Source organism: Sitodiplosis mosellana, unplaced genomic scaffold (assembly GCF_009176505.1).
Source record: "Sitodiplosis mosellana isolate CC-2019 unplaced genomic scaffold, AAFC_SMos_1.0 Smas_scaffold_6197, whole genome shotgun sequence".
Lineage (NCBI taxonomy): Eukaryota > Metazoa > Arthropoda > Insecta > Diptera > Cecidomyiidae > Sitodiplosis > Sitodiplosis mosellana.
The window spans coordinates 6,518,098-6,545,279 of NW_022601438.1; the positions used below are offsets into that span (position 1 = coordinate 6,518,098).

Here is a 27,182-nt window from a genome sequence, read left to right on the forward strand (position 1 = left end):
AATAACTTTTTTTTATTATCTCGTATTTTTCTATCGTGTTTTCTTTCCATTTCGTCTTCATTCAATTGAAGAACTTCTGCAAGCGATACGCTTGTCATACATTTTCTTTTCTTTCACAACGAACGCCATTCGCATATAATGCACATTATTCAACTTCTAATAGATCGTTAGATTATCATAAATAGTTTCACATAATTCATATCATTGTCATAACATTCAAAGCCACTCTTTCTCTTCGCCAATATTTGCCGCATACAAGTTTAGAATAGTTTCTGTTCCCTTCTTCATTTGTACGTTGCATTGAAAAAGTGTCTATCGAATGGAAATTTAATCAAGTTTTTGTGCCATAAAAACTTTTCATCGTTGCAGAAAATTGAAGAAAAAAAAATGATTGAGCAATCGCTTCGTATCAACTTTCAAAGAATACGCGTAAACAACATTTCATACTCCAAATCCGAATTGCTGTTCGAAGAATCTACGGCATTTACTACGTGCAACGAAAAACCTTTCAAATTCATTACGAAACGACAAACTCAGCTCTAGTACATCTTTCGTTGTGTCGTTGTATGTGTCAAATTGGTAGGCACTGTGATGTTGTCATAAACAAATTCAACGCAGAAATATTTGCATTATTTGTCGTAAAATATTAGGAGAAAAATGGGTGAACCAAGTACGTTCCCAGTGTTTAAAAAGGCCACCCTCGAAGACAATTCAATTGGAAATAAAAAACGCGCATGGAAGTCACTCAAACAGATTTTAGCCACGGAACGAACACTACAATGGCCTGAGAATGCAGTTACATGTAAGAGTGCCTTGTTTTCATCCAGTGTTCTCAATGAAAATTCATGATTTTACTGAAATTCATAACTTTATTTACAAATATGCTCTGTTTTTTTGCCATCAGACTCATCGATCAATGCTCCACCGTCATTTTTACCAGCCAAAAAATACTCCGACATCTCGGGATTGATTGCACCGTACACTGATCCACAGACGAAACTTAATTTTCACAACGCCGAGGAATTTGTTACCGTACGAAGCTTGCCCAGCGATCTCACAGCCGGCTATTTATCTCTGCGTGGTGCCAGCAGTATCGTCGGATGAATTCAATTTACATTCATAAGTCAAATTAAGATACAAATTTAGAACCAATAGCAAATTGAAAATGTCAACGAGTACATCAACAAACCTTGTTCAATGTCCATAATTCAATTGATATTTAAGAGACATTTTATAATGTCAACTTTTGAAATTCAATTTATAGCTTGAAATGTACTTTCAGTAGTGTGAAGAATATTGCTGTTGATAAAAATTGTTGTGAAAACAAACAGATTTTTTTGAATATCTGAATCCATTTCAATTTGTTGATATGATATACAAAACTAGCTTGACTGAAACTAAAATCTTCATCAGTAATTGCATTTTTTTTTATTCATTTTATTAGAAATAAAACTAAACTTGACCTAAAATCGATGAGTTTGTCAGACATGAAAAGAATGTGAGTCAATTTTGAGGAAAAAAAAATGCTAAAACTCACAGAAAAGAATGCGCTTCGATTGAATAACGATGACCATCCGGCAAACAAGAGACCGCTATAGTATGGCGGCCATACGTCGAATCAGTGTTGCTGTAAAAGGTTCATACTTACAGTACATCTCAACACACCGCATAGAATGCGGCATAACACATCACAAAGCAACACAAATCGGTATATCGCACCACTCACAGTCGGTGCAAATGCAAAATCGAGTGAAGTTTACCGTACGGTATGCTTCCTTTCCATCTCTCTCGCACTTATGCTGCTTGCTCAAATGAAAATTTACCAGATAACCAAAGCAAAATTTTTCGAATAAAACAAACTCGATCGACGTCGTTGACTGAAATATTTATTTCACTGAATTTTGGAATGGCGATAGAACAAAAAAAAATCGCAGTTCGCACAAAATGTTGGATTGTTTATTGTCGTTGAGACTGTGTCTTCCACAAAGCAGCAGCATTCATGCCGACTAGAGAGAAAAAATAAACGAGAGCAGAAAACATACAGATTTAGTTGTTATCGCAATGATTTTTTTTTCTTGAATTTTCAGACACAATCCCAATGCAAAAAATTGAATTTCAATCATACATACTTTTTGTGTCGTTGTCAGCTTAGTAAAATCGTTGATGGTTTTGCATTTTTCTCCCCCTCAATCAGTTTGGCGCCGGTGAATTGTTCTTTTTTTCTTTACTTTTTGTTTTTGTAGTAACAGTAATTTTTGACGTGACGGTAATATTTTTCTTCGTCATCACATTGATGTGTTCCACAAATGCAACATAGAAAATTGGCCGCAAATTTCAAAAGATGATCGCGGAGTTCTTCGTGGCTATCAAATTTGGTTCGACCTAGGGAAAAATCACAGAAGAAAAAACGCAAATAATGAGAGTTAATTAAACGCAATGACAAATCAATGAAATTATTGAAAATGTAATCAATTTGGTAAATAAGAAATGATTTTCTTCTTGGGTCTTACATAAACAGCATCCACTTTCGATTTTTTTGTGTTCGTGCAATGCGTAATTATTGAAATCGTACAAACAGTTTGGACATCTCTTTTTGGAGGTGTCAACCACTGTTGTTCTATCCACAAAACGATTTGTCGACCTGGCATTGGTTGAAACCGATGGCACTTGATCAGAAGTTTCCAATGGCGGCGATCCGAATAAAAGTCGTCTGATGAGGTCGTTGTCGATTAAATGAATTATCTGATTCTCATTTGTGGACATATCAAGAAGTGGCCGATACAGTAAAGATTTGTGCATCAACTCTTCCTTTTTTCCCTCCATTTTTAATAAAACACACTCTTTTGAAAAAAAAAAAACTGTTGAAAATATTATGTTTAAGAGCTGATAGAAACGCTTGGCTCGAGAGCTACACACAGAATGACTATGCTCTCTTTCAAAACGGACGCTGTGACTATTTTGGCGCGATACAAACACATACATAAAAATGTAAAATCAACAGTCGGAATATAGGTACAACACGTTGGTATGAAAAAGAATATTGTTTGAGTGAATAGCGGTAGCCATCTGATGAACAAGAGGAAAATATACGAATACACGCATCAATGTTGTTGTGAAAGGTTGATACTTACACTACATCTCAACACACCGCATAGAATGCGGCATAACACATCACAAAGCAACACAAATTGTTATATCGCACCACTCACAGTCGGTGCAAATGCAAAATCGAGTGAAGTTCACCGTACGGTATGTTTCCTTTCCATCTCTCTCGCACTTCTGCTGCTTGCTCAAATGAAAATTTACCAGACAACCAAAGCAAAATTTTTCGAATAAAACAAACTCGATCGACGTCGTTGACTCAAATATTTATTTCACTGAAATTTTGGAATGGCGATAGAACAAAAAAAAATCGTTAAAATTAATATCACCAATTGTTGAACATTGTCATCACAGGGTCGTCGGTGCAGCGTTCGCACAAAATGTTGAATTGTTTATTGTCGATGAGGCCGTGTCTTCCACAAAGCAGCAGCATTCAAGCCGACTAGAGAGAAAAAATAAACGAGAGCAGAAAACATACAGATTTAGTTGTTATCGCAATAATCTTTTTGTATTACGTCTTCGTTTTTGAATTTTTCAAACACTGTCTCATTGTAAAAAAAAATTGAATTTCAATCATACATACCTTTTTGCGTCGTTGTCAGCTTAATCAAATCGTTGTTGGTTTTGCATTTTCTCCTTCTCAATCAGTTTGCCGTCGGTGGATTGTTCTTTTTTTCTTCACTTCTGATTTTATTGTAACAGTTTATAATGTGTTTATCGAATTTTTTGTCATTTTCGTATATTTTTCCCTTTGAAGGTTTGTCATGATGGACACAACAACAGCACACACGTTTCGCAGGGAATTGTTGAGCATGCTCACGGAGCTTTTTGTCACTATCGAATTTCTTCTTACAAACACAGCATTGGCCATCAACTCTGTTGTTTTTGTGTAATGTATAGCCAGTTCTATTATTAAACCATCGAAAACAATTGGGACATTTGCAATTGCCAGAAGGCTTATGCGTCGTTGTTGTATTAACATAACGATTTGTCTCAGTTTCGAATTCCGGTTCAGGCACTTGATCAGAAGTTTCCAATGGCGGCGATCCAAATAAAAGACGTCTGATGAAGTCGTTGTCGATTAAATGAATTATCCGATTCTCATTTGTGGGTCTATCAAGAAGTGGCCGATACAGTGAAGATTTGTGCATCAACTCTTCCATTTTTCCCTCCATTTTTATTACAATACACACTTTGGAAAATTTGTTGAAAATAGTATGTTTAAGAGCTGATAGACGTGCTTGGACCGAGAGCTTCAAACAGAATGATACACTATGCTCTTTTTCAAAATGACGCTGTATGATGCATTTTGGCGCGATACAAACACTTAAACGGAAATGTAAAATCAACTGTCAAAACACAGATACAATTCATGGGATGTGCAATGAAGTTGTACACAACGGGATACTTAACGATGAAAAGTATTTCGGAAAAAGAAACTTAAGAAATGAACAGAAGAATATTATTGAAAACAAAACACCCTGTTTATCATACATATTTTCTTTTATTTAAAATTTCAAATTATTCACATTCGAGCCGTGTTCGGCTCGTGTCAATTTTTTTTTCTGGAATATTTTACTATAAATACATATAGACTATCATGTTTTTAATACTTAAAATCAAAGGGTTTGTTTCTTTTGTTTTCATGTTGAGTTAAAAAGTGAAACGGAAAAAGGAGGAAAAATGGAAAAAAATTTACATCATTGAACAATTCTGGTATCATATTCAATACGTCAAATACGTTTGTTCACTAAAAACGGTTCAGTAATAAAAAATTTTATCGGTGCAAAAACATCTAACCATTTGCATTCAAAATTTGTATTTGTCAATGTTATCTTCAAAAGAAATTGAACATTTCATACACACCAAACAAAAAGAGAAGTCTTTTTTTTATGTAAAAAAGAGACAGAAGAACGCAATGCCGTAGAAGAACAAAGTTTGTCTAAATAAATTTCTTGAAAATGATCAGCATTGTTTAATAATTGCCATGCAAAATGGAAGTACTTAGTTTAAATGCTTCAGTGAATTACAACGAAACGGATCGAATAATCAATTTTGTTTTAATTCTTCGGTTGAATCACGATCATTTTCAACACCGAGCAAGAAAATTGTGAAGAAAAGAAAAATTCAAAATGTGAACATGCGTCGATAAAAATGAGAATTTTAGTGTTTGAGTTTGGCACTTTTATCAAGATTCATTTTTTTTTACATTTGAATTTCATCAACGAAACAAAAGCAAAACTTTCAATCGGCTTCGTTTTTTTTTTGCAATCATTCCATTCAATCCTTTTCAACCGTTATTTTTTATTATCATCTCCCTCACTCGCTGTCTTGCAATCTCTTGATTTGCAATCAACCTATCACTAAATTATATAGATTGTTTTTCTTATGTGAGATTTTCAACAATACCTACGATTTTATATTTCGATTAAAAATGTTAATTTTAAGGACAATTTCTAGCACACAAAAAAAATCGAACAAACAAAAAGAATCTCTTTTACAAAGATATAAGTTTTTATGCGTTAAAGTATTTTGTATGTTCCATTGCAAAAAAATTGACACGGTTTCCGGGTGCACCGATTGGGGCCTAATTAAGTTAACGTTGTGTAAAAAATCTTTCTTAAAAAATGAACAGGAAAAAAAACCGATTCAGTAATAAATAAATTTGCTTCCGCGATGCAAAAACGAAGAAACCAATTCGTTTTTAGTTCGTTTGTCGTTTGAACACTCAATTTTTTGCACCATTTCATTTTGCTAGGACAATTAACAGACAGATTACGTTGCTATTTGGAGAAAATCTCATTCGTGGACTGGATTAAGTTAAGTTGATCGATAAAAATTTGTTGCTCATAAAATTGGACATGTAATTTCTCGTCTAGGGTTCAGTTTGTTAGGAATTATGTATGTGTGTGTGTGTGTATTTTTAGTTTGTTTTTTTTTTCTTTAAAGAGGCCAAGCAAATGTAACAAAATAGAGGCATTTATGCTTTTTCTTCACTTCGACACTCGAAGTCAAACACCTAATTGAGTGGCATAATAATGTTTCATCTCATTGTATGTACACAAATTGTTTGCTCTTAATTGCTATAAAATAAGTTTTTGAATATTATTTCTGGGTTTTCTTTCATTTTCTTTCCATTTTCGGTTTTTCGTTTCATTTACATTATTGCACAACCATTCTTTGCATCATCATCGTGTTCGTTTTGTTCAATCGCATCATTGCTCGTTGAATATTCGTTGATGGCCGCCTGTCGCGAATACTTTTGCCGAATGCGACTGATATCAATGTGCGGCTCCGACATGGATTTATTCAATTTTTGACGATTTCCACCGGTAACATTGCCACTAGCACGCCGGTGTTCAATCGTTGTCTGTGGCTCAATCGCTGTCTTTGTTATGGACATGTTTTGAGTCTGCAACGAACAGAGGAAAAAAAACGTACTCAAAAGTTGAAATTTTCCGATTTTCAGTCTTCAACTGAGAAGAATGAAGAATTCATCATCGTATTGAGAATTGTGTTTACTCACATTTTTCACATGATTGGTCATGCCATCGGCACCACGGTTGAATTGCATTTGCGGCTGTCGTGCGCCGAGTGGCGGCATGAAATTTGGAATCGATTCCTGTTGAATCACAAAACGATCCAAAAGGTTCACCTGTGGCTGCAGCATCATCATAAATGGACGATAGCCCAAACTGCAATTTTAATTAATCACACAGAGGATTTTTCAGATTATTTTTTGTTTCGCAAAATTTGCCCAAAAAATATCGAAAATATATTCTTACCATTCCTGAAAACTCCATCGTGTCACATCTTTCAATCCATTTCGAAGCTGCCGACATATAGCCAACGATCCCGATCGAATAGCAGAGCTAGTAATTCGACTGATCGATGCCGCATCCATTAGGATAATTGACAACAGCAGTGCGAAATCAAAGCAACACGCTTCCGTGAATATTTGAAGTAAGTATCGGGTTTTCACTTCAAGCTTATGACAAACTTGTCGGCTATTCTGCGTGACCAGTGATTCCATGTTTCGATCAAAGCTGCCATCCAGCTCTGCGTTGAATGTGCACGTGTTGTCCTCGCCCCAAACTGAAACTTGCTCCGACACACAACTCATCGTGTCGACGGGCATGAGTTTGGCTTCCGTTTCACCCAGGACTGAATTGCTTGGCTCACGTCTAAATGCATCAAATCTTGATGCCACCGACATTTTCCCACTATTTGACGGCTGATTTGATCGACCATCATCCTCTTCACTAATTCGGCCCAGTTCATTGAACTTCCCAGACAATTGTTGCAACGCCAAATTCGAAATTTCCGCATTGTACATGTACAATGGATCGGTTGCTTGACTCGAATCCATCGATGACATTGCACTGTTTACAAACGCACTCGGGTCAGCATGCATGAAATCCAAATTCGTCGGAAGGCTTGTGTATCTGATGGAAAAATTGAAGAAAGTTGATCATACTAATCAATAAAAATGTACAAAAAAAAAATCCTTTGGATTAACTCTTACCCTGAATCTCCCGTGCCCATGTGAGTGTCAACACGCAGCGACTGCAACGAATAACTCGGTGACTCTTGCTGTTGCTGTGCCTTCTCTGATGATTTTCGACTTAATTTGATATCCAAACTAGGTTTAGGCCAATCGAAATCGTCATGAAGTTGTTTCAATGTAGCAACAAAATCCTCGATACGGGCGGCTCGGTCTTTTTCACGTGCCAACCAACCGACTAAATGGAAATCCAGAGCCGCGCTCATGTATCCCAGAGCTTCCAATTTTTTATCTTGCAAAAGGCGTCTAGCATGCCGTTGAATGATTATTTCGATGAAGAATTCTTCAGCTGTCGTCGAATCCCTAAAATAGAATACAGATTTATAGATGTTAAGCTTGTTCTAACTCTTGGGCGATAACAATACGGTGAACCAACGACTGAATTATTTTGAATATTTAATAGCAATTAATGGCCAATTGGCTATTATTATTATAGAACATATAAGGTGAATCCCAGCAAACATCATCGTTACGTACTTTTCTCTTGCGGTATGAGGTGCACTTTTCTTGCGACGAACAACCGACGCATCGATGCTGCCAACCGATGCTGCTTTGCCCATAGTGTTCGAACTGGATTGGCTTTGATTTGATGGAGGACTAATAATTTCATTCATTTTTGGATTGACGGTCGTTGAAAAACTTCGCCCTCGTGCCATCGAGCCCAAAATCAAGCTCAAATCCTCGGCATTCGGGCTAACTGGTGCTGGCTGCTGACTTGTATGCAGTTTGTTACCAATTATAAATGAGTTGCGTGGTGATTCAACATCATTTGGATCTAAATACGAGAATTCAATGATTATTTTCTGAAATTGAGTGTCTGTGATTGTTGGCCAATTTTACCGATTGCTCTTAGAAAACGAACAAGTTCCTTGGCCAAATCCCATTTCTCCTCCTCTAGTGCCGTTTCCAATAAAATCGTTGCAAATTGCCTACTCACTGACGATGGCTCAAGGTTCTACAACAAGAGAAGGTGAATTGTTCATTAAATTGATTGCAAATTAAAGGGGTGATCATAACACTTTTAATACGAAACGGATATTTTACTCACCTGTAAAATGATCAAATAGCTGCCAGCCGTTTCTAGTTGGTGTTGCGTTAAACATTGCTGAAATAGATCTTTTGGTTTGCCAGCCGTTGCAAATAAATAGGGCCATAAAGCGATTTCAGTCTTACGAGCACATTGCACAACAGTCTAATCAAAATTCAAACGAAATCATCAAATCAAATGCCATTGATTAGTTGCGTTGCATCTCACAAACCTGTAAGTAAACTGGAAATTCCTGTATAAATTCCAGCACACTAGGAAGTAGGGCATCGGCGATTGGCTCTTTGCTGGTTGCTTCTTCCTCAAGAACTTCATGCAACAGCAGCTCCAGTGAGTGCGGAAAATATGGCAGATTCGAACAACTGCGTGCAATTTCCCATGCATTATACCCAAGATTTCGACGAATTAGCTGCCGTAGGATTTGATGAAGATACACTTGGCTCTGTGGATGACACGAACAATCCCACAACAAAGAAATAAATAAATAATTAATCATTCAAATCAAGATGTTTCAGAGACAAATGGTCTTGCGGCACGACTGTTACCAAAAATAATCGAAACAAAGTACAAGAGCAAATGTCAAACTTACCGTTCGCTCCAGAATACAAAACGGCAACGAAAAATGTGAGCTGGAGTCGCTTGTGTACACAACCGTATCATTTTCGACGCCCAAAATGATGGCATCTTCAAAGAGTATCGCCAACGGATACACTTTCAATGCAAACGACAGCATAATACGTTTCGACATAAAGGTATGTCGACTGCCATAGCCGCTATCAGCGTCACGAGGAAAGACTGGTAGCCAAACGCGCATTCCATATCCGCCACAATACAGCCACAGCGATTCTTTGAGATGTGTCTTCTGCGAATTAGATACCCACAAACATTCCACGCACGATGCCAAGCAGGTTGATGTCTGAAATAAAGGAAATCATTCGATGAGTTTTGAAATTCGCTTCAATTTTCGTTGTTTTGTTGAGATTTTGAATGTCGAAAAATAAGCGAGCCTAAAATCAAGTTGCGTTTATGAAATCTGTGACTGTAACCAAACGTTTAATAGGTGGGTTTTGAAAAAAGACGAGTATTCGAACATACGCAAAAAAAAACATGTGAAGTATCAGATATATGTGTATAATTTGGTCTTTGATTTTTGGCTATTGCCAAAGATGAAAGCCGATGGAGTTGAACCTCCCATAGGCAAACGTGTTCTCAAACCGTTTAATCAAACTTATTTCGGCAGTCCAATGAGAAATGCTGCAAAAGTGTGTGGCAATAAATGATAAAAAATAATAAAGAAGCAAAAAATCGCAACAAAAACACAAATTATAACAAATTTGTTGTTTCGACCGAAAATATGGTCGTCTGTATTTCTGCGCTTAATGACCGGAAAATGTGGAGCATGTATTTGCATCATTTATTCTCTGCTGCTGCTGCTGCTGCTGCAGCGTTATGTGCTTTTCTTTTTTGTTTCGTTTCGTTCCATTTTTAATGGCGCTTAATTGAAATCAAGCAATAAATAATGTAGACAAGCCGAATTGACCATTGAATTGAAACAAAGCGAAGAACGAGGTGCAAATTATTTGCCAAACTGTGAATGCTTATGAATAACAAAAATCATTTGGCAATTACAATTATCTATATACTTTGCTATACTGACAGCACCGAAACTGAGAGTGAGACAGAGTGCACAATGGAAACGAAACAAATCCGAAATATATGGATTATTTTATTGGTTACAAATTGGCGTGAAATCTGCGTGGAATGTTAAAACTCTTAAAATTTTCATGCTGGAACAAACATGATTGCACCGCGTCGCACATACATTCACAAAGCTTGTCATGGAATGCGTTTTCCACACATTACACTTTTATTCTGGCGTATCAAGTGTCGAATTTATGCAATGGCATTGATTTAACTGACGCTTTTTGTTCGTTATTTCATGGCAACATCGATACAATCGAATTGAAAATGCATTCAATTTTGAAAGGCAATCTCGAGAATGGTGGCCAATTCTTTCCTAATTCAGTGTGTTCAAGGAAATCGTTGGCTAAAAAACTGTGACATTTTTCATGGGTGATTTTTATTTTTGAGGTGAATTCTATGCTGTAATTTTTATGACAAAATTTGTATGTAGCTGCATCATTGATGCACTAGAAAATTCCTGGAAAAATTGAGCTGTCGCTCGTAATCATTTGGATGAACAAACGGGGTGACATGAATCAAAATACCAAATGAAATCATCGGTAGAAAGTATGATGCAAAAAGACAGCCAAACACCTTTCGTACACAGTGTGTATTGCATGAACGATATTTATAGTGCACACATGACTTGCTTGGTTCTCATAAATTTGCTCGCAAATGTGTAAATGAATACGTTTGATTGCCGGTATACCGTTATAGAATTTGTATACGGTACATAAACCGCCAAAGTCAATTCGATTATTCGCTGGAATCAATTTTTAATTTTGACAAATGCATGCGCAGTGCGCACTGCGTGTGGTGGCTTTTAATTGGAACAAAATAGTGGCAAACGGGGAAGATTAGTGTGCAAGACAAAGTGATTGAGAAGCAATCAGACAAACGACATTATTTTAATTCGAGCCACACACACACACACACACACACACACACAACATACTATCTGTTTCGCTCGATCGTCGTGCTCATCGTGTGGCTCGATTCCATGTGCACGTCATAACCACTTTGCAAGTTTTCAATATGCCATGATTTCCACGCTGTAATAAACTCACAATGTTCGGATGCAATGCACTTTCTATGGTAGACAAATGGAAAATTCATTATTCGGGTGGCTGGCTGCTTGGTTGGACGAACCGTGCAAATTATAATAATCATTAAAGACACGGATTGGATTAATTTACATGTTTATGTGTACAATTATGAGCACGCATTTGAACGCTGTACGACATTTTACTAAATTTGGTATGATGGTTTGTTGCTGCTGCTTCTGCTGCAGGTGTTGCTTGTACTGGCTGACTGGCACATTGTGTTCACCGACACGACACCAGATTAAGGAAGATATATTAATGCCAATGCGGTAGACAATCTGTTTTTCTTCTCTTGATCATAGTCAAACGAAAACTCGCATTTTGATCATTTGGCGTTGTTTTCTATTTTGTCGTTTATTTATGGAGCTTTAATGCGGTGAAATAATCAAGTAAGAAAAATTGCTTTTATTCAGACGATCAATATAGATCACGCCTATCAATTTTGGGTCGATACCACACAGATGACTATGTGTACTTGTGATTTGCTCGAATAGACGAGCAGAGCGATTGCATAAGACATCGTCGAGAAAGAATTGGCCTAAATCTATTTTGAGTGTGCCACACACAGAGATTTTTTGAATTTCATTTTTTCCCGCTAAATATTATTATAACAATTTATTGCAATCAAATTGCGAAATGTAGCTCACACAGGCTTTATTTTTAGATCATTATGATGATGAGGCGCGCACACTGACACACATCAAATTTGCAATATACGGTGAATTATTGATTCTAGAGCGCGTCAAGATAGTCCATTCACTTTGTAGATTAATTGAAAGATCAGTCATGTAACGCGATTTCTTCATTGTTTTCCTTTCTGATATGTTTGGAATATGGGGCCTTTGTTCGAATAATGCCCTGCATGCAAACGAAATCGCGATGAGCAGCCTGTGCATACGGAGTTGATGATAGTGAAAATCGTGCCATGGCTTTGTTTCCATTTTTAGTGTGCTGTGTGATCAACACGTACATCGGACGGACCGAACGGATAAGAAACAGATGCGCGTTTGTGAAATTCCGTTTAATCGTGGCAAAGCGAGTGTGCGCGGCAAAGACTTCAATCGCAACTTTTGCTTTTTATTTCCCTGCAACAAATATTACCGTAATTATGTCAGTTTGCCATCAACCTCATCCAAACTTGTTATATGTACATAGAGAATGAACGACGAAATCGACATTTAAGCCGTTTATTTCGTTGTTTTCTTCTTTTCTCCACTTTAATCGGACGGAAAAAGTTAACAAACAAACTTAACAAAAACATAAAAACATGGAAGAATAACTCGATGATTGAAGCCATACACATCTTAATTCGTACATCAATCGCATGATATGTCGATCTTTTCACTCACTCTCTCTCTCTCTCTCTCTCTCTCTCGATTTTATAGGACGCACGTTACAATGTTAGTGTTACGCGCACCAATTACGACACATTACGTAATTTTTTGTTTCAATTGGATTTCGTATCAAGAGCCAAGACCAATGTTTTTGTCTCTCAGAACAACCAAAAATTAACCGATCCTAACGTATCGACGTTTTGCTTTGGTCAATTTTTTCTATTTCATGTTTTTTTCCCTCAATTTCTGATCGGATGCAAACAAATTATGTCTAAATTATCGAAGATTACAAAAACCGTTAATTGCTTGATAGTACCCAAAAAGGGCAATGGTTCATTACAACATTTGAGAAAAATCTAAATGAACAACCTTGAAAAGTACGGTGATTACTCTGCCGGAGAAAAAGAGCAACAACAACAAAAATTGGACCAAACCAACAACATAAACAACCGTCAAAACAAAGCAACGAAATTAATAACAGACAAAAAAAAACGCGCCAAAATGATAATTACATCGAACACAGATCGATGTCTTGCAACAAAACAACGAAAGAAAAAAGAAAACTCACTCGTCATGGTATGAGCATTGCATTGCTCAAAATCCGAATTTAATGTCAACTTTTAACATATCAACAATGAATTTGGCCGTTTTAAACATTTCAATAAATAAACGGCGATTGGCCGCGATTTTTTTTTCTTTGTCTTTCGTTAAGACGCAAAAACAATGGTCGAAACCAATCCATGTGAACAAAATGAACCAAAATAAATTTGCTGGCCATTTGTTATAGATACTATGAAAATGAAAACAGAGCAAAAAAGGCAATCAAAATGGGAAAAAGGCGGCTCTGAAAAGAAAACGCTCGGCAAAACAAACATATATATATACGATGTCGACGGCAACGGCTGCTCATACGAAATTCGTATGTGAAAAATTCAAATGGTAAATGAGCTGCGCGCGCACTCGCTCGCTCGCGTTAAGCTTACGTACGACGGCGGTGGCCGCGATCGTGCCGAACCTCGATGAAGACACTTCTTCGCCTTTTCGAAAAAAAAAAAAATAACGGTAAACAAATGGATTCGGTGCTTTTTTGGCGGAGGGGAGGGAAAATGCTGGCGCTGACGCTGTTTTATACCGATGTGGTAGGTCGTTGATTGCAAATGCGCTGATAAATAATTTTTCGTATAAAAATCATCAACAATCCAAGCCAAATCGTCAGTTTTTCATTGATATTCAATCAAATTGGATATACAGCAGCACTGAGCTCCCCAAAACGAAGCACTAATCGCAACCAACGCTAAATTTTCATTTAAGATAGCAAACAATTTACATTTAAACAAACAGAAAAAATGGAATTCAAAGCTATTCAGGTACGCAACAAGTGATTCTTGAGAGTTTTTTTTTTTTCATGTGATTTGGTTTTTCAGAAGAAAATGTTCTTTGTGATTATCGTTTTTTTCAAATGTTGAAGGATTTGTATCAAGAGTTATTAATTTTCAAGAGTTTCCAAGTTAAGAGATAAGAGTATTCGAGTTGAGCATCTCAAGTTTTGATTGTGTGCATGGGAGTTCTCAGTTGAAAATAGAAAAAAGTGAAATTAATCACTTCATTTGAAAAAAAAAACAATTCAAAAACAAATTTTCATATTGGAATAGAAAAAGCGTGGTTCAGTTGAATGCAGCAGAAACATGGAATTGTTTAATAATTTTTGTGTTAATTTTCGAATAGATCACATTGTGTTTGATTGCCATGGCATGTGGTGCATTCGCCAGCTACGGTCATTCAAGCAGTTACGTGCACATTGACCATCTATCACATGGATTGGGAAGCTACGACGGCGGCTATGATCATTACGATGACCATGATTATCATGTAAGTTATTCAATCAAGTGCATTGTCACATCTATAAGTTCAATTACCATCCATAAATTCAAATCAAATATCTCATTCATATAATGGGCCCCCTACTAAAATTCTTACTTAAACTAAATCACTTATTCAAATTTGACACAAATTCCATCCAAACCCTTTGAGATCATTTCACTGAATTCGACTACTCTCCACCATGTGAATGATCCTTGAAATGGAAGTTTTGATTGAGAGATGAAGATCATTCAGATTCAATTATCAATAAAGAATGAAGATTCATTTGAGATTTTCATTCATTTTTCTTTTTTTTTTAACATTAAAGCAACGAACACTTGATTTTTCTTGTAAACGTTCACCTACTTAACCTACTTATTTAAAAAGAAAATTCGACAAAAAGAAAGAAATAACTAGAACTAGAATTTTATTCAACAAAAACGTTAAAGAAACTCTGTTAAAACTATCTCTTCCTCAAACAGGCACCCGCCAACTATAAATTCGGTTATGCTGTCAAGGATCCGCACACCGGAGACGATAAACAAGCCTGGGAATCGCGTCATGGTGACCAAGTGAAGGGATCATACTCATTGGTTGAGCCAGATGGTACCAAACGAATTGTTGATTACACATCAGACAAAATCCACGGATTCAATGCTGTTGTCAAGAAGATCGGACACGCACACCATCCAATTATCGAGCACCACGGTCCTTTGGCTGCCGGATTTGGCTACTACTAATTCTCAACCATACAGCCACCTACCCCATACGTCACATTCATAGAATTTTCGGCATTCAGATCATCGGAATTGATCGCAATGCTGCACTAGTATTTTTTTTTTGCTTTAAATTATTTTACCTTTGTCTAATTATAATATTATTTGTGTACACTTTTGTGCAAAGTGATGGAAAATTCATTCATGACACAGACGAAACACAAATCGATTATAAATAATGGCACAAATGATGACAACCACACTGATTCGAATACAGTATTTGCATCTAAAATCTATAACAAAAAATCAATTCTCATTTTTCTTCAACATTTCTTTGCCTATCCCTTCTTTTTATAATTCCTATCCCTTCTTACGTTTCACTTCTTCAATTCTATGTAGATATTTCTACTTTCTTCATTATTTGAAATCATCATTTTTCATAAACCCTGTCTCGAATCCAACCAAGTTGTTATGTGAGCCAAAAATTGATCCGTGATACGTTGTCAAAACAAATATTTTTTGGAAAATTGTAATAAATTTGTACCAAATGGTAAGCGATATAATATGTAGATGGGACAAACTAAGAATGAATTCGAACGCTAATTTTAACTAGAAAATTACAGAAAACAAAGAAACATTGGAATGAGTGAAATAAATGAAAACGTTTCCAAAGAAACGAAAGATTAAAACTAAAAATTCGAATTTTTTTTTCAATAACATAATTTCTTCTTCTTCTTCTTCATACATACAAAAATTTCAAGTTTTCTTTCAGCTCAAAACGGAACACACAAACGAAGTGATAATGATAGCCTTGTTCGTTGGTCTAATAACGTAAAAATATGCAAAAAGAAAACATGTCCATGTCAGTACCATAAAATCCAAAGGCGGAAATGAGCGTTCGCGCTCCTTTCGAACGAATTGTGTGAGAGGAAAAAAAAAACGAGCAGCCAAGCACACATATACATTTTTTAGTTCGCACTCGCATAGAAAAGCCCCACACACATACACAAGTACGACGCTGTAAACACTTCCTTAATATGTTTCGGTGTAATTTTTGAACAAAAGCCAAAGCCAAGCGAAGTCAAGTCGAGCCAACTCGAGGCCAATAACAAACGACCGGATTACATAAACAGATCGAAGCGAATGGAGCGAGAGAGAGAGAGAGAGAAAAGTAGTCAACATTGCATCCGATCTCATTGAAAAAACGACGAACGCATCATTCGACAAAAAAAAATAATTTGTTTCCAGTTTTTCCCTGGCGGCTGCACTGTTGCACAGCAACTTTGTGGCAGCCGGTTAAGAAAGAGTGTGGCATCGCGCCGATTGATTACATTCGATTTAGTAGCTCTTGATACGGTGCATTTTTTTTTCTATTGCCCATAATTCCAGCTTATACTTGCGTTGGCTTTTCTGTAACCTTTTTTTTCACTGTGGACTTTGAAAATTACGCGCATATTTCGATCGCCATCGATTGCACCGCCAGCGACAGACAGAGATGAAGAAAGAAAGAAAAAACGTTCAAACAAATAGGCATCAAATGCAAAATACTTTAACACTTTAAATTTATTTTCGATGCAAGCGATGGGGAGAAAAATTAATGAAGAAGAAGACGAACAAAAATGTACATAAACGATGTTGTTAAGTTGTTAGGCAAAGAAACGCAAAAACAATAAGGTAAACATGGTAAATACGCATATACATATGTGTTTTGCAAAGAAGTCGTCGACCAACAAATGTATGCAATTTCAATGTAATCGTAAAATTGACGGCGTTTTGTTGATTTGAATTGTTTTATGGTTGTTATTCGATCCGGTATACGATTACATTTAGTTCCGATTGTCCATTTTTGATCGTGGCATTTATCGTTTTCATTGTCGTCGACATTATTTTTCGGACAACTACGACGATGATTATGATGATGTCAAACATAAACTCGCACGCCAACGCTAACATAATCATTTGGCATTAACAAAAGACGCTCGGAAGTTCAGTCGAAAAATTGAAGAACGCGCGCGCGCGAACTTTTACATACGATATACCGGCAAAATGTGGAAGAAGAAACATAAAAAAACACTAGAAATTACAACCATCACATAACAACATAACGATGCACAAACAAGAAAATCAGCTTACAACGGTAGCAAAAAAAAAACAAAAATGTGAAAAACCATTCAAAACAAGCGAAAAGTATGTGAAAAACTCGCATTTTCGTGTGCGCATTGCACGACGCGCGCACGCGCATCGAATATTCACACGAAATATAATTAAATTCGATTGGATAATCTAGAGATTTTCGGATGTTTTTGCACATGGTGCACAAGACAAAGAAAAAAAAGCATAGTACGATAGAGATGAAGAATGAAATAGGCTTGAAACATTTTCAAAAAAAGAAGCAACAAAATCGGTGCACACATGTTTCAATGCAAAAAAGCAATTATAAATTTTTTTTCCAACAAAGAAGCAACGATTCGGAATGCAGACCAAATGGAGAAAAAACCGAAAAGGCCACCCAAAAAAAACTCTCTCAAATGCGAACGAAGAAAGAGAAAAATAGCAGCAGAAAAAAAATTTGCATTTTCACATCACCTATCTGTCAAAGTCGATATACCGCATAGAAGCCGAAACACAATAAATTAGTCTTGATTTTAAATGCAAATTGGAGCGATAACAGCAACGAACCGCTGTCGAAGCAAATTTTCATTTCCCTCGGTATTCGTTTCGACCGTTTCAGAAAGATCTGATCGACGTAATCTGAAGCATCCGAAGTCTTTCGATTGAAAATGTTGAAGAAAAAAATGGTAAAATTAACCGTTATTCTTCGCTTGATTTTGCTGTATGGTTCGATTTTGCCTTTTTTGTTCCTCTTTGCAGCAAATTTATTCCGTATGCTAAGATGCATTTTCACTTGATCTGGCGCGATAACGAGTGCTAGTGGAAATTGGTTCCGAAAAAAAATCGGTGGAAAATCCAACAATTTTGGCTCTTTGTCTCATAATGGACGCGTCGCTCACGCCTCTCTACGACAAAAAGTCTTGAGTTTCGCTCGCATTGCACACTCTGCAAATCGCAAGTGCATTCATTAACAATTTTTAAGCTTCGTCCAGAAATTCACCAGATTTTTTATTCACAGACCAAAAAACGAATTTGTTACGAGCAAACTGAACTGCGAAAAAAAAGTCGAACGAACACGAAAAAAAGATACCTTGGGAAAAATGAATATTTTCACTCGCGCATAAATCAGCGGAAATATTTTCGTGCAATTTTTCGTCGATGCAAAAGAGAAGAAAAAAAGTGATGCGAAACATCAACAACAACAAAGATTACATCAAATGGCGCTAAAATGAAGCGATGATGCAAATGTTAAATGCTATTTTCACTTTTATTCGTGTTGTCGTTTTCATTCGTTGTCATTTTTAATACGAAAAATTTAATTGAAAAAAATGTGCTGAATGCGCTTGTTTTTTTCTGTAGCTTTGTTTTGAATGCGATTTCGTTAATTTTTTTTTCTCCATTTCGCTTCTGTAGCACACGCGTCAAAATCAGCAGCTCTCGTGTTAAGTACAAGCCTGAATTATGGCATAGCTCTGATTAGTAAAACCGAAGAGAGAGAGAGAGAGAGAAATTGTGGCGCGGGAGCCGTGTTTGTAGTGACGTTGATGATGAAAAGTAGGAAATGAATTATTTCTTGAGAATTTTTCGTCGGTTTTTTTTCTGTCTGTTTGCATTTTCGATTTATTATAAACTTTCGTGTTTCATTCTTTGAATTGGGTTTTGTATGTTTTTTTGTTCCTCTTTTGCGTGTGCGCCACTGATGTCGGCTTCTTCTTTCTTCCAATGTGCAGTGTGCGTGTGCGTGTGCAATTTGATTTCAGATTTTCAGCATTTGTCAAGTGCGGCCCGAACTGCAACAGTTTGCAAATGTAAACAAAGAAAAATCGTATCGTATCGTATCGTATCGCAGTTGCTAAGTAAATGCGCGCGCTCGACTTAAATAATAATAACTTGCAATCATTGATAGCATGCAAGCAAATCGTTAACTCGGTATAGTTGTGCAGAGCCGCGGATTTCTCATCGGAAAGTTTATAATTATTTTCTTTCTGTAGAATAAATTGAATGTGTGTGACTCTCTTTCTATCTCTTGCAATGGCAACAGCGCGGCACATGCACATTGGATACCACACACACACACACACACACACACACACACACACACACACGCTGAGCCCACTGATTATATTGTATGCATTTGTTTCCATTCCTGTTGCATTTTGTATCGCATCGTCTATTTAAAATATGATTTATCGATGGTAATTGTATCGTTAGTTATGTAAATCGGTTTACGCTTGCGATTTAGTCGTAAATTCTCGGAAAATTTCATTCGCACAAAGCGTTGATTCTAAGGCATTGCCGCCGTCGTCACCAACGCAGCAAAACACAATGATTGCATAAAAAATGAGAGATAATTGAGCAGCCGCAAATACCAAATATTAATAAATATAATTGAATATTGTGCCTTGTTAATGCGATAACACAACAATATGCACGAAACTCTTCCTCATCCAAAAGAGGTGCGCGGCGGTCGAACTACCGATCGACTAAATTTCGTTCCGATTCTATCGAATCAAAAAAACACAGTTTTTAAATCAATATTCAGTTTTTGCTCATATTTTCAGGTGGCAAAAGAATCGACCACGGAATGTGTGTAAACAAGCTGAATTCGAGCATGAAATGTTCGCGTGCCGTTCCATATTCAAAAGCGCCAGCATTCATTTTTGACGCCAAATACAAACGTTATGCTATGCTTGTTCGACCAGCGACTAACCACATTGCATGTGTATCGATGATAAAAATGTTCATCAACCGCCGCCGCCACAACTGCTGCTCGCAGCATTAATTTGAGTACAATGAGTGAGCGCACGTAATGTGATCAATGCGTACAAAAAACCGACTAATTACCACTGTTGCTGACACTATGTCTGGCAAACCGAACATGAGAGCGTGTGCGCACCGTTTTGATGTTTCGTTGGGTTCACCTACATTTTTACGATGGTTTTTTTCTGCCAATTTTTGTGAAAAACTCTTATCAAAAAATATGCTAATAAAAATTTATGGAATTTTTGGCTATTTTCAATGAAGTTTTTTTCGTACCCGTATCCCGGATCCAGTGAGCACATTTACACCTTCGCTAAACGTTTTTCTTTGAAGTTTTTTCTCCATTGCATTTGTCGTTTTCTGTTTTGTCGAAAGACTTTTCCTCCTTTTTCCATTTTACAACATATTTCTGGTATAGATTTACAGGCATTAACATACTAATGTTATTAATTATTAACATATTATTAACGGGGCGTTAATAACTCAAACATAACATATTATTAGATTAATAAGATTCTACGATATTATTAACATATTATCTTATGATTAATGAGATCGCCATTTTATTAAAAAGTTAATAAGATCCATCTTATTATTAATAAGATGATCTTATTGAAATATTAATAAGAAAATCGGATTTTATTAACTAATTTTCAAAAAAAATTGCGAAGAAAAGTTTCATACTAAAAACATATCAAATATCGTCAGATGCATTTTTCTTCAATATTTCGTCGTTTGACGATATTTGATATGTTTTTAGTATGAAACTTTCCTTCGCATTTTTTTTTTGAAAATTGGTTAATAAAATCCGATTTTCTTATTAATATTTTAATAAGATTATCTTATTAATAATAAGATGGATCTTATTAACTTTTTAATAAAATGGCGATCTCATTAATAATTAGATAATATGTTAATAATATCGTAGAATCTTATTAATCTAATAATATGTTATGTTTGAGTTATTAGAAATTTTCCGATATTTTGGTTATTAACATATTAATAAGATATCGAAAATGTAAATCTATAATTTCTGGTGTAAATTTCAAATGCTGTCGTGTACAAAGTGTGACATATATAACACAAAGTAAACCGTTTGATATGATGGGCTTACGGCTGTTTTGTTAGCGTTTTTTTTGTCTATGATTCGATCATTGAAAAAAAGACAAGCTCAAATGGAAACAAAGTTGAAAGAGATTGAAAAAAGGCTAAACACATTTTAAACGGGTTTTCTTTTAACGGATTTTATGATTGTTGTGCGATTTTCGCGTTATCGGCTATTTTTTGTCTTCTTCTTCTTCTTCTTCTTCTTTCCATTCACGAAAACAATATAGCGAATGGTGCTGCTGATGTCTGTGCACATATCGTCTCACTTTAAATGATGTCGGTGCAGTTGGATCAGTCAGCGTTTGCGATTAAATCGATGTTGTTTCTATGTTTGATTTTGATTGCATCTTTCAGCCAGTGAAAATAATGAGTTCACAATAGGTTTCGATATAATGTTTGTATTTGTCTATCTTTGCCCTCAAAATTGATCGCGTCAATCAGTACGTGTGTTTGTTTGTAGGCAAATTTCACTCTTTTGGATTTGGTCGTTGATTTTCATTTTTTTTATCCAGTCATAATGCAGGTGCTAATGTGGAGCATTTAAAATCGAATCAACTCGTTTTTGCTGCCATTTTCTCTTCAAAGTTTGCGTTTCACTGTGAATGCGTTCTCTATCTCTCTCTCTCTCTCTTCCTCCTTATCGTTGAACATAATTAGATAATTTGATGATTGTGATTATAAAATAAAAGCCTGTTCGCTTGATTCTCATGCTTGTGTTTGCATCGAATGAATTGGATTAAATGCCGTCATGTACGGTTTTATGTAATATTGTTGAGCTCTGCCGAGCAGATGCAATCAATTGAAGTGGCAAAACCGATCAAAATCCCATTTCCATTCAAACAAGATCAATGATAAACGGTCACCGCCACACTGCACACACCCGTACAAAATCTCCATGATCTTGTTTTCTTCCGTACCGTCAGATTCCATCATCGTTTCGTTTGCACACACATACATACACATACACACACAATGCCAATGCGACCTACTTTAGTGCCATAGTTGGCAAATTTAAATTTCATGTGTGGATGCAATTTACAGTTCGCTCTCTCGCCATCATATCCATTTTTAAAAATGGTACAGTTTTCCGATGCATCGACTCAATTACCATTCGGGCGTGCATACTTTCGACTTATAAAGACAAATCTGTATCTATTGATGCGAGAAAAGAGTAAGCTGCCAATCATTCACTTACCAAAAAAAACAAACAAAGGCTAAACTACGCTACCAATGTGAAGGAGAGGAAGTAATAATCAGTAGCAGTTACCATTTGTTTGATGTGCATTCGCAATGAACCGAACTGGATTACAACTTATGTAAAAAACCACGACCAACAATTTCTCTCTCTCTCTCTCTACTTCACTCATTCGCACATCACCCTCTCAATTTGCAATCACAAACTGCTACTCAGCATCGGAATGTTGAATTGTACAAAGAAGTAAGAAAAAAAAACGGATCACACATAAAATCAAACTTACCAAATTTTCTGATGCATTTCCGTTGTTTTCCTTATTTACCATGAGTATGCGACCCGACACATTCAACACTAGCGTCTCGATTTGCGAAAGATTTCCTAGAAAATGATGGGAACAGAAAAAAAGCGATATACAATTGTCCATTAGCTCTAATGATCATTGAGGCGGAGGGATTGACGGCAGTTTACCTTGATTGGCTCGACTTGCACTATCATTCTTCAGATTGGTCATTGTCACGGAGATGATGCAGGCCGGATGAATGCATAGACCGCGAATGTCGTACATATCGGTGCGCAATAGATCAATGTTTTGCGCATCGTATTTGGTGATTGCGAACACAGCGACAAAACCGTCCGCCGTAAATGTCACCAATTGATCTTTGAATAAATTGATTAGCATCACGGGAGCGCCCATCGAAATGATTTTCGCAAAACGATTGTCGAGCTTGGAATCTTTGGGATAGAGACGAATCTCATCACTTTTCTGCACCAAACTGTAGCAACCCATTATGATGAAATCGTCCCACCAAAGCAATCCACCGGTCACAATGAAATCCTTTTCTTGTGTTTCATTTCCAAAGAGTTTCCATTTTCGTGTTACCATCGAATAGATTGCAACACCCGTACGGCCAGCCACCGCAATATTAGCGCCATTATTACTGATCGCACTATACTGTAATTCAAAGTGAAACGAATTAGATTCGAGAGAGAGATTCCAATGTCGGACAGCAGAGCACTTACACGAATCGGCCAATTCGTTGCCATATAAGCGACAGGCAGTTGCACCACAATCCAATGTTTACTCTCCGATAGGATACTCGTTACTTGTAACGATTTTCCCACTTCGTAGTCGTCCAAATTCGTTGATAAGTCTGCGATTCAGATGAGAATTTAATGAGAGATTCGTTCACAAAATGATTTCTTCTTTTAAATCTACTCGATGATTCAATAGTTGTCTCTAAATGGCATAAAATTAATTTACCTTCATTCGGCACCGAAATAAATTCACCGCTCATATAGCTATCCATACAAATATTGTATGAATGTGAAAATAAATTGCTTTGTTTGCTAGACGATGAGTATAGATTTGAGTCGATTAGATTTGGATCGAGTGGCAACGATTTGCCATTGTGATAGACCTTTTGCAAACTTTCACCCTGATTCATATACAGTCTATCGTCACCTTGCAAAAATAAATGCGCATGTGTACTCTGCAAAAGAAATCAAACGATCAACCTAATGAAAGGAACAAGACAACAGAAATATGCAGCGACTCACCATTACAGGATTCACAGTAAAACTACTTTTTACAAAATTCAATTGAACTAGTGTGGTTGTCAGTGTGTACGGTGGTTCTGCGGTCGCAAAACTTTTATCGGACAAATTCGAATAAGTATGCATAAGAGTTGGTTTATTAGGTACTGAAGATGTTGCTGTTACTGATGATGCCGATTTACCATCGACAAAACTTGTATCCTCCGATACATTGGAAGCAGATGTGTCTGCATTTGGTGTTTCTTCATCGTAAATTTTCTGCTGACGCAACATAAACAACTGATAGCCTTCCGTTGACCAGTCCTGATTGTTTTCAGACAATGAGACATTTATGTAAACATCAAGAGCTCAACACAAAAATACGTTGTAGAATATCAAGGAAAATCTTAAGCTCTGTCTTACCATGCACGTGATATCAAGTGGATTTTTTAGTGCTAAATCAACATTCAGACCGTAGTCCCAACCGAGTGAGCACATCAACATCGATCCGAATGTACTCCACAATGAAATGCCACCTTTGCTCCATGACAACATCACCGCACAGCCATCCGGTGTCCATTTCATTTCACGCACTGAACCCGGTGAACCGGGAAAATCTTTGGCACTCAGTTCGATCGTGTGTGACAATTCCAAGCCACCGGTCAAATCATCAATGGTGTACACAGCAGCTTGGGAGCTGGAAATTTCATAGAATTTTTTCAAATTATTTCATGATTTTCTCAGATTGAATTGAATTTGTACGCACTTTTTCCTTCCAAATGCGATAAGTCGATATTTATGATTGATACTACTGCATGTTGTATCGTCCAAACCTTGCGCCCATATTCCTTGCACTTGCTGTAAATCATACGAGCAAAGAATGTTCCGTTAAAATGCCATTGGCTTAAAAAGAAATTTCGTAGACAATATGCAAATTATTATTGAAAAAAAAATCAACCATTTCTTACATTCGGATCAAATTTCAATGAATTGGCAGTCAAATAAGCGGCTCGGCCATCGTTCAGTGTGATTGCAAAGCCACCGATCAAGGGTGAATATTCCATTGACGATACATATGTATTACTTTCCAAAATCGGAACAGCTGAAAAGCAAATAAAATTGATGGTATATATGGAATGAAAGCGAAAATGTGGGTCAAATCAAGGTGGTGCGCGTGAAAAACAGATGTTTTCAATTGAGCCCGATCGCATACCGTAGCTAACTTGTTGATTGATGCTAAATGGAATACGTTTTAAATCTAATGAAAAATCTCTTTCTTCGACACCATCCCAACGTATGCGAAAGATGCGTTCACTTTTCGTTGCGACCATCATTTGATTCATATTTACACAGCATATGCATGTTATTGGAACATATAGGGGAACTTCTAAATGCTGTTCAAAACCAAAACAAAAGAAATTATATATTAGTTGTGGCCATTGAATGATGTGCGCTATGGGCTTTTTGATTTTACCAATGTCAGTGTGAGTGAGGGGATAGTTTCTTTGAGGAATAATTCGGCGCTATCACGGCATAAGTTTTTGGACGGAGGATCTTTTTGATTATATATGCCCCTTGGTGTATCAACTACGGATAAAACGTACAATAGAAGCGTTCCATCGGTGGTCTAAAAATAAACAAACAACAACAAATGAAACCATTTAAAAGCTGCATACGTCACACACATACAGCGGCCCAACAAAAGGGTTTTTTCCCCTTGAACGGCATCACTTACGGCAACCACCAACATATTTGAGTCGGGTTTCCATTCCACAATACAGTTGGTTCCATGTTTGGCTATTGATTCGGGCGTACGTTTTGATATCACAATCGGCACACAAGGCTAAAAAAAAACAAAAACGAATCGGTTTACTCCATTCATGTCAAACCAAAGCAAACGAATTTTCGATGAAAAACACTTACATTTGTGTAGTATATTGCTAATGAGTCATCGGTTAGGATGGCGAATAGAATTTTGACGCGATCGCAACATATTCGTCGAATTGATTGCTGATTCAATCCAATTAGATCGACTTGCACAGGCCATCCAATGGGATAGTACATTTTGCTGTGTTAATGATGCAGCCTGCTGTCGTCGTCGTTGTCGTTGTTGTAGTCGTAGTCGTTACTACAATCACACGTTGAATGCTTCGAAACGGCGCTTCGCACGCGAAACGATTTCATTTAATTAAATGACAAAAATTACACAACCAAATACCAGGCCCAACAAACAATTCTTATCAATTCTCAACCGAGAATTTCCTTGTTCCGTTTCAATATATTTTATTTCTTTTTCTGTCTGTATCTATCTCTATCTCTCTCTATCTCTCTCCCTTTCTCTCTCTCTCTCTCTCTCTCTCTCTCTCTATCTGTTTGTACGCTCTTGTGGGTTGCGTTGTTTCAATTTTTAACGGGATGCTTGAGCTATGGAACGACAACGATGAACACAAAAAAACATGATCACATATAGCACACACGCAGACACACTCTTTGCATACACAGAATCTGGCTTACTAGCTCTCTTTCTCTCTGTCTCGACGGCGAAGAATCGAAGGCGATGAAATTACAAACCAACGAAAAAACGAAAAGAACAATTCGAATGAACACAAAACAAACAATAAAATAAAAAAGCGAAAAATTAAAATGCTTTGGAAATGTGAGAACGAATTGCCAGAGAAATTTTTACTAGACAAATCTAATTACATTATAGATAAATAGTTCTTTTTATTTGTGTTGTGAATCAATGCTTTCATCGATGCCTCTGTGTCTTGTTGTGTTTTCCTATTTTTTTGTATTTATGGTGACGTTTCAAATGTCAATCGCAAACAAACTACGTGCCATTGTTTTCGTTGCGAATTCCTACGTAGTTTTCACTCCAATGGGAATGATGTGATAATTGTTTTGAATGAAAATTTCGATGCGAGAGAATTTATGGTCTATTTTTGAATCATTTGTGTCGATTCATTGCCGAAGATGTAATGATTTGGTGATAAAAATTAAGGCGTATGACAAACTGGTCATCTATCATGGAATGTGGTATTAGATTGAATGGAAAGTTTAAACCTAAC

The 27,182-nt window shown here is 36.6% G+C and overlaps 3 protein-coding genes and 1 long non-coding RNA gene across 4 annotated transcripts; 2 read left to right on the plus strand and 2 right to left on the minus strand.

Moving 5' to 3' along the window:
* Positions 1-545: 545 nt before the first annotated feature.
* Positions 546-1,469, plus strand: LOC129577432 (INO80 complex subunit C). Its single transcript, XM_055464419.1, has 2 exons — positions 546-802; positions 905-1,469. Exons 1-2 carry the CDS (start codon positions 658-660, stop codon positions 1,102-1,104), a joined length of 345 nt encoding a protein of 114 aa, XP_055320394.1. The 5' UTR covers positions 546-657; the 3' UTR covers positions 1,105-1,469.
* Positions 1,470-1,864: 395 nt separating this feature from the next.
* On the minus strand, positions 1,865-3,030 carry LOC129577433 (uncharacterized). Its single transcript, XR_008688999.1, has 3 exons — positions 2,511-3,030; positions 2,130-2,382; positions 1,865-2,006 (listed from the first exon to the last, which is right to left on the minus strand). It is a non-coding gene; the product is annotated as an uncharacterized LOC129577433 (long non-coding RNA).
* A 1,556-nt stretch (positions 3,031-4,586) lies between these two features.
* On the minus strand, positions 4,587-27,045 carry LOC129577429 (guanine nucleotide exchange factor subunit Rich). The gene is made up of 22 exons (XM_055464417.1): positions 26,629-27,045; positions 26,038-26,538; positions 25,850-25,957; positions 25,589-25,741; positions 25,328-25,508; positions 25,083-25,216; positions 24,881-24,972; positions 24,538-24,811; positions 24,139-24,438; positions 23,843-24,071; positions 23,602-23,732; positions 23,050-23,533; positions 22,865-22,959; positions 9,301-9,627; positions 8,926-9,153; positions 8,715-8,858; positions 8,507-8,621; positions 8,144-8,441; positions 7,628-7,969; positions 6,888-7,547; positions 6,629-6,797; positions 4,587-6,514 (listed from the first exon to the last, which is right to left on the minus strand). Exons 2-22 carry the CDS (start codon positions 26,176-26,178, stop codon positions 6,260-6,262), a joined length of 4,860 nt encoding a protein of 1,619 aa, XP_055320392.1. The 5' UTR covers positions 26,179-26,538; positions 26,629-27,045; the 3' UTR covers positions 4,587-6,259.
* Positions 14,040-16,103, plus strand: LOC129577430 (larval cuticle protein A2B-like). Its single transcript, XM_055464418.1, has 3 exons — positions 14,040-14,198; positions 14,557-14,700; positions 15,174-16,103. The coding sequence occupies exons 1-3, from the start codon at positions 14,178-14,180 to the stop codon at positions 15,429-15,431; spliced, it is 423 nt and encodes a 140-aa protein (XP_055320393.1). The 5' UTR covers positions 14,040-14,177; the 3' UTR covers positions 15,432-16,103.
* Positions 27,046-27,182: the final 137 nt, after the last annotated feature.

Coding starts and splice junctions, on each gene's coding strand:
- LOC129577429 (XM_055464417.1), bottom strand. CDS start 26,178: ATGTACTATCCCATTGGATGGCCTGTGCAAGTCGATCTAATTGGATTG. Junction 22,960..23,049: donor TGCAAGTCGAGCCAATCAAG/GTAAACTGCCGT, acceptor ATCATTTTCTAG/GAAATCTTTCGCAAATCGAG. Junction 9,154..9,300: donor TTTGTATTCTGGAGCGAACG/GTAAGTTTGACA, acceptor TGTCATCCACAG/AGCCAAGTGTATCTTCATCA.
- LOC129577432 (XM_055464419.1), top strand. CDS start 658: ATGGGTGAACCAAGTACGTTCCCAGTGTTTAAAAAGGCCACCCTCGAA. Junction 803..904: donor GCCTGAGAATGCAGTTACAT/GTAAGAGTGCCT, acceptor TTTTGCCATCAG/ACTCATCGATCAATGCTCCA.
- LOC129577430 (XM_055464418.1), top strand. CDS start 14,178: ATGGAATTCAAAGCTATTCAG. Junction 14,199..14,556: donor TGGAATTCAAAGCTATTCAG/GTACGCAACAAG, acceptor ATTTTCGAATAG/ATCACATTGTGTTTGATTGC. Junction 14,701..15,173: donor ACGATGACCATGATTATCAT/GTAAGTTATTCA, acceptor TTCCTCAAACAG/GCACCCGCCAACTATAAATT.